The sequence below is a fragment of the Salvelinus fontinalis genome, chromosome 1 (genome assembly GCF_029448725.1).
Source record: "Salvelinus fontinalis isolate EN_2023a chromosome 1, ASM2944872v1, whole genome shotgun sequence".
Classification (NCBI taxonomy): domain Eukaryota; kingdom Metazoa; phylum Chordata; class Actinopteri; order Salmoniformes; family Salmonidae; genus Salvelinus; species Salvelinus fontinalis.
Window position 1 is genome coordinate 51,072,227 of NC_074665.1, and position 14,124 is coordinate 51,086,350.

Here is a 14,124-nt window from a genome sequence, read left to right on the forward strand (position 1 = left end):
AAGGCACGGAATAATTTTTTAAAATATATTTTTATAAAAATAATAAAAAACAGACCATTGTAATCAGACAACAATCAAAGCTATATATAGGTGTTCTCAGATTCGATGGACAGGAGAACAGAATGAACATAGGTCCTTGAAAGCTTTTCTGAACAGCTCAGTCTTTAGCTGTGCCTTAACGAGGCTAGAGATTCTGCAGCCCTGATTGTGACTGGAAGTGCATTCCACAGCCAAGGAGACGCACAACTGAAAGCACTATCACCCATAGTTTTTAGTGTGCTGTGGGGCTGTTGAAGGGAGATGGACCTGGAGGAGCGAAGGGTGCATGTGGTAGGACGAAGTACCCAGATACTTGGGTCCAGTTGTTGTACTGTAGATGCACTTTAGATGTGCTAACAGCCTTAGTTGTTAGCGACCATATTGTATTCTCTGCATTCTCCGTGTAAATGAAGTCTGTTTGAATTAGCTTCAGTAACTGTTTGATTTAGTGTCTCTGTATTGACTTCATTACATAGTTTCTTCGGATAGCCTTATGTATTCATTAGTAGAGTATATTTGTCTTTGCCTAGTCATCACAGATGCTGTTATATAAGTCTGCTTTGGAGATTGATTTCCAAAACTTTCTGAAAATAGTTTAGATTCTTTGCAGCTTTTGCTTTAGTTTGGCAAATTATCATTCAATTATTTACATTGTATCATCGTACAGAAGGTAAATTAATTTAGTTTTGATTTCCCTCATAGCTCTTCAATACTCTGCAAATACAAACACTCATACAGTACAGTCTGAGACCGACCGGCTCGATTCCGTCTTATATAGCAATGGTGTTTTTTACATTGGATAAAAGTAGAGACTCAGAGCTAGAAACTAGTATATCATACACTACAGTTGAGGAACAATGGGAAAGTAATTCTGCTTTGAAAGTTGATAAACTTGTAACCTCACTTTTGAGAAAATGGGCCTTGAATTTTTTGGTATCTAATGTAGAGCTCCTCTTTGTCTACACCCATTCAGCATCGTTCACACTCTCTTAAGCTTTAGCCCCACCCATCTCTTTAAGGATTCACATGTGAGGTTATGTACTAAATAACCAAAGATTTCAAGACTAAATGCTGGTTTATACTACGGATGTGTTCATAAATTTTATCTGCAGTTGTCTGCAGTCAATCAGAGCGCTGTACGCTCTCGGAGCGTTCAGAGCGCACACTGGACGCTCTGGCCGAGTAGTAGGGTTGATCCGAGCGTTCAGACCCAACAACTACAGTCAAGCACCCAAGCTAACTGGCTAACGTTGACTACCTTGCTAGATACTTCCAGACACAAATGACAGAACAGCTCACTTTGACCATTTTACTCACCCTAGCAGAGCTAGTTAGGCTGTTTTTATGTTATCCAGAGTGTTGGTGACTGCAACTCTGCTGCTGGCAACTATTTCATTATACTTTTTTGCCAACGTTTACTGACACCCGCCATATTCAATGGGTGTTGAGTGTTCGTAAATTCGTCAGTTATTCTGCGCTCTGTCACACTCAGATGAGAATGCTCTGAAATCAAAGTAGATAACAAGAAGGAATTTTTCAGCTATGTGATATCTTTCAAAAAAGCTGTGTTATTAAGGATTACCTACACATACTGACCAGCTCATGTTATGGACAGAAGTGTGCTACTGTACATGGCAGACCAATCCGAACTCATCTCTTGGCATGTCCAGGCCACTCATCTCAGACAATCCTGGCTTGCGGGAAGGTTTCTCGTTTTTTCCATAGCTAAACCAACTTGGCTCTTAATTAACAATTTTATTAGTATTTACAGATGGCATACAAGTTTGCTATTAAGGCACATGAAAGTTCACATTCCAGAAGACATTTCTGCCAAAAAACGCATTATGATTTAAAAAAGGTTTACATTCAATTGGAGCCCCTGTGAAGAAGTGTTGCGTGACCTATGTCTCGTTTCCTGAAACGAGTCACGTATGTTTGTTTGCTTGTGCACACACACACACAACTTATTGTTTCTCTCTGTTTTTGTTTCCAGACCTCCACCACCACAGTGAACATAGTGGTAACTGATGTCAACGATAACAACCCTCAGTTTGATCTGAACCTACCCAGAAACCTCACTGTCCAGGAGGAGGAGGCAAACATGTTTGTGGGTCAAGTCACGGTAAGCACATCTGATGTGCTAAAGATGCACACAATATGGTAGTATGTTTTTTGAAATTCACCTAAATACCTTGAACGTGAATATGAAGAAAAACAACCTCATTTTCACCTGCCATTTCCTAGCATTTCCCTTCTTTCTACCTGGCACAGCTTTACTAAGCAGGCCTTCTTTACCCTTTCTCTAACCCAGCGACTCCCAAAGTTCCACAGGTGTCCACAGCAATGCATGTGGCGATAACTCCAACAGGCTCTAATTACATTTACATTTTAGTCATTTAGCAGACGCTCTTATCCAGAGCGACTTACAGTAGAGTGCATACATTTTATTACATTTTACATACTGAGACAAGGATATCCCTACCGGCCAAACCCTCCCTAACCCGGACGATGCTATGCCAATTGTGCGTCGCCCCACGGACCTCCCGGTTGCGGCCGGCTGCGACAGAGCCTGGGCGCGAACCCAGCCCAGCCTGGGCGCGAACCCAGAGACTCTGGTGGCGCAGCTAGCACTGCGATGCAGTGCCCTAGACCACTGCGCCACCCGGGAGGACTGGAATACAATTCTTTGCTGAGTTGGGATCAAAATTATTACCTTTCCCCAGTGATATCATTACTTTGGTTTGGGCTGCACCCTGATACTTACCCTGATTGTTTCACTTTTAACTTTGTTTGCAACATGGGGTAAGTGTATTAAAAAAAAAACAGCAACAACAAATGCTGAGAAAGAAAAAACAAATATACAGTTTTCCTAGGCATGACCATGTTGCATCAAGACCATGTTTAAAAAAGAAATACAAACTTCCATGATATTTGCATTAATTAATTAAATATGTGGAATGATTACAGTTCTCCAGAGGGATATGATAGGTAGGTCAAACTCCCACTAAATTGTATGTTCACCCACACTGTGCCATAGCAGATCAGTGAATGACAATTTACAGAAAATAATGATTCCTTTTCAAAGTGCTAGAAGAGAGATAAGGCTAATTTCTATGGGAACGGAAGCTCCTCAAGGTGAGAGTTACTTTGTGTGTCAGCATGATGCAACACAATTCTAATCTGTCTTAACATCCACCTACCCTGGAACACCAAGACTGATCTCTGACTTTAAAGTTCCCACATCTCTATTATTTATTTTCCTAAGTTACTAACATAGACTACATATGACTCAGAAATGAATAGGGGAAGTAATACATGTATCAATAGCATACAAAACAAATGCATTGGTGAATTTTAAACAAAAATAAAGGTGTTTCTTCTCCATGGGCTATTTAAGTCTGACCCTTGAGTTCCACAGTTCTGCTGGTTGTTATCCTTCTGTTGTAAACAGGGACTGACTCAGACCTGAGACACCAACTTTACTTGACACCTAGCATCATAACAGCAGGGTGGCAGGTAGCCCAATGGTTAGAGCGTTGTGCCAGTAACCGTAAGGTTGCTAGATTGAATCCCGAGCTAATAAGGTACAAATATGTTGTTCTGCTCCTGAACAAGGCAGTTAACCTACTACATGATTCCATAACAGATATGGAATCATGTAGTAACCAAAAAAGTGTTAAACAGATCAAAATATGTTTTATTTTTCAGATTCTTCAAAGTAGCCACCCTTTGCCTTGATAACAGCTTTGCACACTCTGCATTATCACAAGCAGCTTGTGTATACCAGTCACCTGGAATACATTTCAATTAACTTGTAATTTGTGGAATTTATTTCCTTCTTAATGTGTTTGAGCCAATCAGTTGTGTTGTGACAAGGTAGGGGTGGTATACAGAAGATAGCCACCCTATTTGCTAAAAGACCAAGTCCATATTATGGAAAGAACAGATCAAATAAGCAAAGAGAAACGACAGTCCATCATTACTTTAACCTGTCTAGGATCAGCGTGGCGCTAGCGGCACTCCCCCCCCCCCCCCCACTGAAAAACCAGTGCCGCGAAATTCAAAAAAAATATTTTTTTAAAATATTTAACTTTCACACATTAAAGTCCAATACAGCTAATGAAAGACACAGATCTTATGAATCCAGTCAACATTTCCGATTTTTAAAATGTTTTACAGGGAAGACACAATATGTAAAGATGTACATCTATTACCTAAAAAACACATTAGCATATTCCACCATCTTTTATTTGTCCACCAACACCAGTAGCCATCACCAATTCGGCTAAACTAAGATATTTATAGCCCCTAACCAACAAAAAAACTCATTAGATGACAGTCTGATAACATATTTATGGTATGGGATAGGTTTTGTTAGAAAAAAGTGCATATTTCAGGTATATGGCATAGTTTACAATTGCACCCACCATCACAAATGGACTAGAATAATTACAATGAGCAACGTGTTTACCTAACTACTAATCATCAAACATTTCGTAAAAATACACAGCATACACGAATCGAAAGACACAGATCCTGTGAATACAGACAATATTTCAGATTTTCTAAGTGTCTTACAGCGAAAACACAATAAATCGTTATATTAGCTTAGCACATAGCAATTAGCAGCCCAGCATTGATTCTAGCCAAAGTGAGCGATAAAAGTCAACATCGCCAAAAGATATTAATTTTTTCACTAACCTTCTCAGAATTCTTCCGATGACACTCCTGTAACATCACATTACAACATGCATATACAGTTTGATCGAAAATGTTTATATTTAGCCACCAAAATCATGGTTAGACAATGTGAAATGTAGACAAGCTGGTAAAGAAAACGTCCTTGCGCCACTTAGACAGTGATCTACTCTTATACATAAATACTCATAAACGTGACTAAAAAATATAGGGTGGACAGGGATTGATAGACAATTTAATTCTTAATACAATTGCGTTATTACATTTTTTAATTTATCCTTACTTTTCAATACAGTTTGCGCCAAGCGAAGCTACGTCAAAAAACATGGCGTCCTAAGCCACTAAAATGTTTCGACAGAAACACGATTTATCATAATAAAAATGTCCTACCTTGAGCTGTTCTTCCATCAGTATCTTGGGCAAAGGATCCTTTCTTGGGAGAAATCGTCTTTTGGTGGAAAGCTGTCCTCTTGCCATGTGGAAATGTCAACTACGTTCGGGATGAACTGAAAAGCGTGACCAACTTTTCACATCGTTGCAAAAATAAATGTCCCAAAATCGCACTAAACGGATATAAATTGCTATAAAACGCTTTAAATTAACTACTTTGTGATGTTTGTAACTCCTATAACGAGTGAAAAGATGACCGGAGAAATATAACAGGCTAAACTAATGCTTGGAACAGGAGAGGGTCGGTGTCTTCCACGCGCGTTACGCAGCAAGAAAAGACTTGCTAGCTAAAGGTTTTTTTCATTTGTAGGGCCTGTGAACGAGCAATCGAGCCCGTTGGAATCGTCATCACGTAAAGGCATCCAGGGGAAGACGTAAGAAGTGTCCGTATAGTCATAGCAACGACAGTGCCCGTTTAAATGACTTCAGAAAAGTGGCCAACGTTTCTCAAATCTGACTCCATGTCAGGGAAATTGCTGTAGAATGGGCTCTGTTCCACTTAGAGACAAAATTTCAACTCCTATAGAAACTATAGACTGTTTTCTATCCAATAATAATAATAATATGCATATTGTACGATCAAGGATTTTGTGGGAAGCCGTTTAAAAAATTAGCCACATTAGCATAAATAGTCTAAACAGCGCCCCCATCCCCAACAGGTTAAGGAGTCAGGATGATTGGAAAATAGCCTAGGCTCTATTTAAAGCAATATAAGGCTACTACGTGATGCAGTAATAATACACTTGATTTAGGCTACATTATTGCATTCTAAATGTTTTTGATCAGTGATAGATGAGCAAACGAAACAATGAGCTACCACTTCCACTTGTCCAGCCAGAGATCAATTAATCAAATATACAGACAGAGTCAGTGAAACAAAATTACATTGACTGATAAAAATTATAAATCACACAGGCTTTTGGTCGGGAGTAGGACAGGCAACTATGCGAGTTAACCTTTCATTGCTACCCATCCCGGATCCGGGAGCATCCTCATCAAAAAAGCTGACTAGCATAGCCTAGCCTAACGCGAAAGGAATATCATATAATATAATTTTCATGAAATCACAATTCCAATACAGCAAATGAAAGATAAACATCTTGTGAATCCAGCCATCATTTCCGATTTTTAAAGTGTTTTACAGCGAAAACACAATATGTATTTCTATTAGCTAACCACAATAGCAAAAGACTCAACCGCATATTTTCACAATTTTTCTACCGCATAGGTAGCTATCACAAAACCGCCCAAATAGAGATATAATTAGTCACTAACCAAGAAACAACTTCATCAGATGACAGTCTTATAACATGTTATACAATACATTTATGTTTTGTTCGAAAATGTGCATATATGAGGTATAAATCATAGTTTTACATTGCAGCTACCATCAAAAATATCACCAAAGCAGCCAGAATAATTACAGAGAGCAACGTGAAATACCTAAATACTCATCATAAAACATTTATGAAAATACATGGTGTACAGCAAATGAAAGATAAACATCTTGTGAATCCAGCCAATATTTCCGATTTTTTAAGTGTTTTACAGCGAAAACACAATATAGCATTATATTAGCTTACCACAATAGCCAAACACACAAATGCATTTATTAGCAGCAAAAGGTAGCGATCGCAAAAACCAGCAAAAGATATAAAATTAATCAATAACCTTGACCAACTTCATCAGATGACAGTCTTATAACATCAGGTTATACAATACACTTATGATTTGTTCGAAAATGTGCATTTTTAGAGCTGCAAACCGTGGTTATACATTGTGAATATGTAGCATCGATTCACCAAATTGTCCGGAGCTATTTTGGACACTAATTTTGGACACCTAATCTGACCAAAGAATTCATCATAAACTTTACAAAAAATTACATCTTGGACAGCAAATGAAAGATACACTAGTTCTTAATGCAACCGCCGTGTTAGATTTTAAAAATAACTTTACCATAACAAACAGCTTACGTCATAGCGAGACAGCGCCCGCCAAAACGCGAATAATAGGACTTAACATTTTCCACAGAAATACGAAATAAGATCATAAATTGTTCTTACTTTTGCTGAGCTTCATCAGAATCTTGTACAAGGAGTCCTTTGTCCAGAATAAATCGTTGTTTGGTTTTAGAATGTCCTTCTCTCCTGTCGAATTCGCTCCACAAGGCTAGCCAATGTTGATGACGTTCCCAATTTCTCTCGACGCAGAGAACGGAAAACTCCAAAAGTCCCATTAAACGTTGAATAAACTGATGAAACTCGGTTGAAAAAACCTACTTTATGATGTTTTTCTAATATGTATCAAATAAAAACAAAGACGGAGATATTAGCCGTGTATACCGAACGCTTACCATAAGACAATAGGGAGGTGCTTCCCGCGCCTAGGTAGAGAAAGGAAGTTCTGGACACGTCATTCCAAGAGCTCTTGTTCGACCTCAGATCAAGCTAGACACCCCATTCAACCTTCTACTGCCTGTTGACATCTAGTGGAAGGCATATGAAGTGCATACAGATCCATAAATAAAAGCCAGTTGAATAGGCAGGCACTGACACAGAGCCTCGTTTTGAGATTTTTCACTTCCTATATGGAAGTTTGCTGCCAAATGAGTTCTGTTTTACTCACAAATATAATTCAAACAGTTTTAGAAACTTCAGTGTGTTTTCTATCCAATAGTAATAATATGCATATTGTATGATCTAGAGTACGAAGCCGTTTAATTTGGGCACAATTTTTTCCAAAGTGAAAACAGCGCCCCCCTATTCACAATAAGTTAATTTACCATTTATTACAGGAATTTGGCCCTTTGAAAAGCCAGTGAGCTGTGGGGTGCATAATGATGTCAACTGTTGTGGTTAATTTGCAGATATGTGACTCACCACTTGGATGTAGCAACATTTGAATTTCTGTTTTTTACATTGGATAAAAGTAGAGGCTCAGACCTACAAAATGGTATATCATACACTGCATTTGAGGAAACAATGGGAAAGTAATTATGCTTTGAAGGTTGATAAACCTTAAACTCACTTGTAAAACTATCTATCAATGTACTACTTTTGGAGAGCCCTTTGTCTACACCCATTCAGCATAGTTCACACCCTATTTTTATGTTTGACTTTTATTTAACTAGGCAAGTCAGTTAAGAACAAATTCTTATTTGCAATGACAACTTAGGAACAGTGCGTTAGCTGCCCTGTTCAGGGGCAGAACGACATATTTTTACCTTGTCAGCTTAGGGATTTGATCTAGCAACCTTTCAGTTACTGGCCCAATGCTCTAACCACTAGGCTACCTGCCATACCTTATACCTTAACCCCACCCATCTCTTTAAGGGTTGATCCGTGCGTTCTGTACTAACTTGCCAGCTACTTCCAGGCATCTTAGAGAGAGACAACAGGACACTGAACATTATTCGCCCTAGCAGAGCTGGTTAGGCTGTTACAGTATGTTATCCAGAGTTTTGGTGATTGCAACTGTGCTGTCAGATTGTCCGTTCATAAATTCAGACCGTTTCGCGTTCAGAGCGTACACTAGACGCTCTGGCCAATAAGTAAGGTTGTTCCGAAAGCTCTGACCTCACAACGACAATCAAACACCCAAGCTAACTGGTTAGCTACTTCCAGACACATAATGAGAGAACACCCCACTCTGACCGTTTTACTCCCCCTAACAGAGCTGGTTAGGAAGTTTTCATGTTATCCAGAGCGTTGGTGACTGTAACAGTGCTGCTGGCAACAATTGAATTACGCTTTGTTGCCAACGTTTACTGGCACGGACATATTCAATGGGTGTTGAGCGTCCAAAAATTCATCAGTTATTCTGCGCACTGACACACTAAATATGAAAGTCTTTTGTTAAGAAATGGAGCTAGATATCTAGCCAAGTAAAAAATTAATCCCAACACATGACATAACGTTAGTTAGTGAGCCAGCCAGCTAACGTTAGCTAGGTAGCTAACAGCACACTAACTTGAAATGAAAATACTTTGTCAAAATTAGAGTGGGGTCTTTTGCTAAGACATGTAGCTAGCTAGCTAGCTAAACAATGGACCATAATCACAACTCATGACGTTAATACCCTGCATTGATTTGCAGGTAGCTAACCAACCAGGTTCTATGACTATAACTAGTCAAACAAATGTGTCTGAGATATGAAGAATTAGATCATACACATAGCGTTAGCTAGCGACCCAGCCAGCTAATGTTAGCTAGCTAACAGTAAGCTTGAAATGAAAACACTTTCTGTCAAAATTAGAAATGTGTAATATCTGAAAATGTAGCTAGCTAGACTATCTTACCAGTATACATCATGGTTGGATGCGTCTCCTGTCTGATGCCATGCACGATGTAATAAAGACTGTTGTTTTCTCTATCTCCTTAGCTATCTTACTCAAATTCCACTGATTTCAAAACTCGGTCCACCATAAAGTGGAGAGCATACACATAACATTAGCTAGCGAGCTAGCCAGCTAACGATTGCTAGCTAACAGTACACTTTAACTTGACATTAGGTTTATGCAGTTTTACTACACGATAAAAAATAAATAAAGCCGCGTTGGACACGATTACGTTGACATACTGATCAGTTCCAATAGACAGACGTGTGCTATATGACAGACCAATCCTCATCTCTCGGCATGTCCAGCCTACTCATTATCTCAGCCAATCATGGCTAGCGGGACGGTTGCTCACTTTTTCTGTGGCTTAACCAACTAGGCTCGTAATTTACAATTTTTTTATTAGTATTTACAGATGACATACAAGTTTGATTTTAAGGCACATGAATGTTCACAAGTTCGAGAAGGCATTTCTGCCAAAAAACGCTAAATTATGTTTACTTTCAAACAGCTCTCCTGTGAAGTTGTAACTTGCAACATATGCCTAGTTTCCTCAATCGGGTCACATATTGGCATGTTGGTCTTTCTTCTGTTTTTGGAAGGTTTCAACTTTTTAGGGATAGGGGGCAGCATTTTCACTTTGGATGAATAGCATGCCCAGAGTGACCTGCCTCCTACTCTGTCCCAGATGCTAATATATGCATATAATATATATAATATTTTTATTACTATTGGATAGAAAACACTCTGAAGTTTCTAAAACTGTTTGAATTATGTCTGTGAGTATAACAGAACTCATATGGCAGGCAAACTTCCAAACAGGAAGTGGAAATTCTGAGGCTGGTTGATTTTCAACTCATTGCCTATTCAAATCCCTTTAAGATATGGATTTGTTTGCACTTGCTACACCTTCCACTAGATATCAACAGTCTGTAGAACGTTGAATGAAGCCTCTACTGTGATGTGGGGCCGGATGGGAACTGTTTCAGTCAGTGGACTGGCAGAGTGCCAGTTGTTGGTCAAGCGCATTCCAAATGATATCGCCTTGCGTTCCAGTACTTCTGTAGACACAAAGGAATGCTCCGGTTGGAACGTTATTGGATATATATGATAACAACATCCTGAAGATTGATTCTCTACTTAGTTTGATAAGTTTATTCGACCTGTATTATAACTTTTTGAAGTTTTCGTCCGTCGTTATGCGGGACCTGCGCGAGCGTTTGGACATGTGTACAAAACGTGTTAGCAAAAGTAGCTACTTGGACATAAATAATTGACATTATCGAACAAAAGAACAATTTATTTTGGAACTAAGATTCCTGGGAGTGCATTCTGATGAAGATTATCAAAGGTAAGGGAATATTTATGATGTAATTTCTGTTGACTCCAAAATGGCGAGAAATGTTTTTTATATCTGAGCGCCGTCTCAGATTATTGCATGGTGTGCTTTTTACATAAAGTTTTTTGAAATCTGACACAGCGGTTGCACAAGTGTATCTTTAATTATATGTAAAACATGTATCTTTCATCAAATTGTTATAAGATGTGGCTCTCTGCAATTTCTCCGGATATTTTGGAGGCATTTCTGAACATGGCACCAATGTAAACTAAGATTTCTGGATATAAATATGCACATTATCGAACAAAACATACATGTATTTTGTAACATGATGTCCTATGAGTGTCATCTGATGAAGATCATCAAAGGTTAGTGATTAATTTGATCTCTATTTCTGCTTTTTGTGACTCCTATCTTTGCCTGGGAAAATGGCTGTGTGTTTTTTGGACTTGGCTGTGATCTAACGTAATCATATGTTGTGTTTTTCGCTGTAAAGCATTTTTTTAAATCGGACACAATGGGTATATTAACCTGTCTAGGATGAGGGTGCCGCTAGCGGCACTCCCCCCCCACCCCCACTGAAAAACCAGTGCCGCGAAATTCAAAAAAAATTTTTTTTTAAAATATTTAACTTTCACACATTAACTTCTTGAGAATACAGGGGGTGCTGTTTTCGCATTAGCATAATTTCCTCTACAGATTAAACTGCCTCTTATTCAATTATTGCTGTTACTATATGCATATAACCATATACCATTGGATAGAAAACAAGCTATGGTTTCTAAAACCGTTTCAATTTTGTCTCTGAGTGAAACACAAGTCATTTGACAGCACTTTCCCTGAGCAAGAAGAAGATTGCAAGATGTGAATGCTCGCTTCAACGCTCTGCCTATATATGGTCACGCCACCTATGACCCGAAACACACTTCATTCGTCTTCCTCTGGGTGTCAGGAAGACGTCAGAGGAGAAATTTTTTGTTTATCTTGTACTGACGTGAAATAAGACCTATTTCTTTAGCGTGACCGACAACTTCCGGTTTTCTGAAACGCGCGTTTTAGAGGTGCAATTGTCTTTTGTTATGCTGCCGTTACGGATGAAAACTATCTCCGTCTCGAAGTTTGTTTGATACATGTGACCATATCATCTTAATGTATGTTTTTTCAATATAGTTTAATCAGATTATTTGAGTTTTTTCGGGAGTTTTGCCGTGTTCCGTTCTGTGAGTTTTTTAACTTTGGACAGAACCGTGCTAGTCGACCAGTACCTACGCTAAATGAAGAGGGAAAGTTGCCATTGTGAATGGATTGAACGACTCATCAGGACTAAGGACACCTTTATCAACATTCTGATGAAAGATCAGCAATAGTAAGACCCAATTTACGATGTTATTTCATATATCTGTCGTGCATGTGAACTGGTCGGGCGCGCCCAGCTGGTTCTGGCTGGCGTGGCTATGCTAATTTAGCGCTACATTTTGTTTTCGCTATAAAACATTTAATAAATCTGAAATATTGTTTGGATTCACCAGATGTTGGGCTTTCAATATCTGTACGCTGTGTATTTTTTCTGAAATGTTTTAAGACAAGTAATTAGTTATATGAAGTTGGTCTCTGTAATTGTTCTGGCTGCATCAGCACTATATCAGATTGCAGCTGCAATGTAGAACTGTGATTTATACCTGAAAAATGCACATTTAAAAAAAAAAAACTATGCTATACCATAAATATGTTATCAGACTGTCATCTTATGAATTTGTTTGTTGGTTAGTGGCTATATATATTTTCATTTAGTCGAATTAGTGATAGCTACTGACGCAGGAAAAAACTGTTGGAGTAAAAAAATGGTGTCTTTTGCTAACGTGTTTAGCTAATAGATTTACATATTGTGTCTTCCCTGTAAAACATTTTAAAAATCTGAAATGGTGGCTTTATTCACAAGATCTGTGTCTTTCATTGGGTGTCTTGGATTTGTGATTTAATGATATTTAGATGCTACTATTTAATTGTGACGCTATGCTAGCGATGCTAATCAGTGTGGGGGGGGGGGTGGGGGGTGCTCCCGAATCCGGGTTAGGTACTCGGTAGAGGTTAAAGTCCAATACAGCTAATGAAAGACACAGATCTTGTGAATCCAGCCAACGTGTCCGATTTTTAAAATGTTTTACAGGGAAGACACAATATGTAAAGATGTAAATCTATTAGCTAAAAACACATTAGCATAATCCACCATCTTTTATTTGTCCACTAACACCAGTAGCTATCACCAATTCGGCTAAACTAAGATATTTATAGCCCCTAACCAAGAAAAAAACTCATCAGATGACAGTCTGATAACATATTTATGGTATGGGATAGGTTTTGTTAGAAAAATGTGCATATTTCAGGTAGCTGGCATAGTTTACAATTGCACCCACCGTCACAAATGGACTAGAATAATTACAATGAGCAACGTGTTTACCTAACTACTAATCATCAAACATTTCGTAAAAATACACAGCATACACTAATCGAAAGACACAGATCCTGTGAATACAGACAATATTTCAGATTTTCTAAGTGTCTTACAGCGAAAACACAATAAATCGTTATATTAGCATAGCACATAGCACATAGCAGCCCAGCATTGATTCTAGCCAAAGAGAGCGATAACGTAAACATCGCCAAAATATATTATTTTTTTCACTAACCTTCTCAGAATTCTTCAGATGACACCCCTGTAACATCACATTACAACATACATATACAGTTTGTTCGAAAATGTGCATATTTAGCCACCAAAATCACGGTTACACAATGACAAAAGTAGCCCAGCTGGTGAGAAAATGTTGGTGCGCCATATTAGACAGTGATCTACTCTTATACATAAATACTCATAAACGTGACTAAAAAATATAGGGTGGACAGCGATTGATAGACAATTTAATTCTTAATACAATCGCGGAATTACATTTTTTAAATTATCCTTACTTTTCAATACAGTTTGCGCCAAGCGAAGCTACGTCAAAAAACATGGCGTCCTAAGCCACTAACATTTTTCGACAGAAACACGATTTATCATAATAAAAATTTCCTACTTTGAGCTGTTCTTCCATCAGTATCTTGGGCAAAGGATCCTTTCTTGGGTCTAATCGTCTTTTGGTGGAAAGTTGTCCTCTTGCCATGTGGAAATGCCAACTGCGTTCGGGATGAACTGGAAGCGTGCCCAGCGATTCACAGCGTTTCAGAAATAAATGTCCCAAAATCGCACTAAACGGATATA

The 14,124-nt window shown here is 38.5% G+C and overlaps 1 protein-coding gene across 2 annotated transcripts in view; it reads left to right on the plus strand.

Annotated features, from left to right (window-relative positions):
- LOC129857348 (protocadherin-15-like) overlaps positions 1-14,124 on the plus strand; it is a 311,697-nt gene that overhangs the window by 175,155 nt on the left and 122,418 nt on the right. For both annotated transcript variants that reach the window (XM_055925506.1, XM_055925513.1), the window contains one exon: positions 2,033-2,161. In XM_055925506.1, coding sequence (XP_055781481.1) covers positions 2,033-2,161 — 129 coding nt within the window. The remainder of the gene's footprint in view (positions 1-2,032; positions 2,162-14,124) is intronic.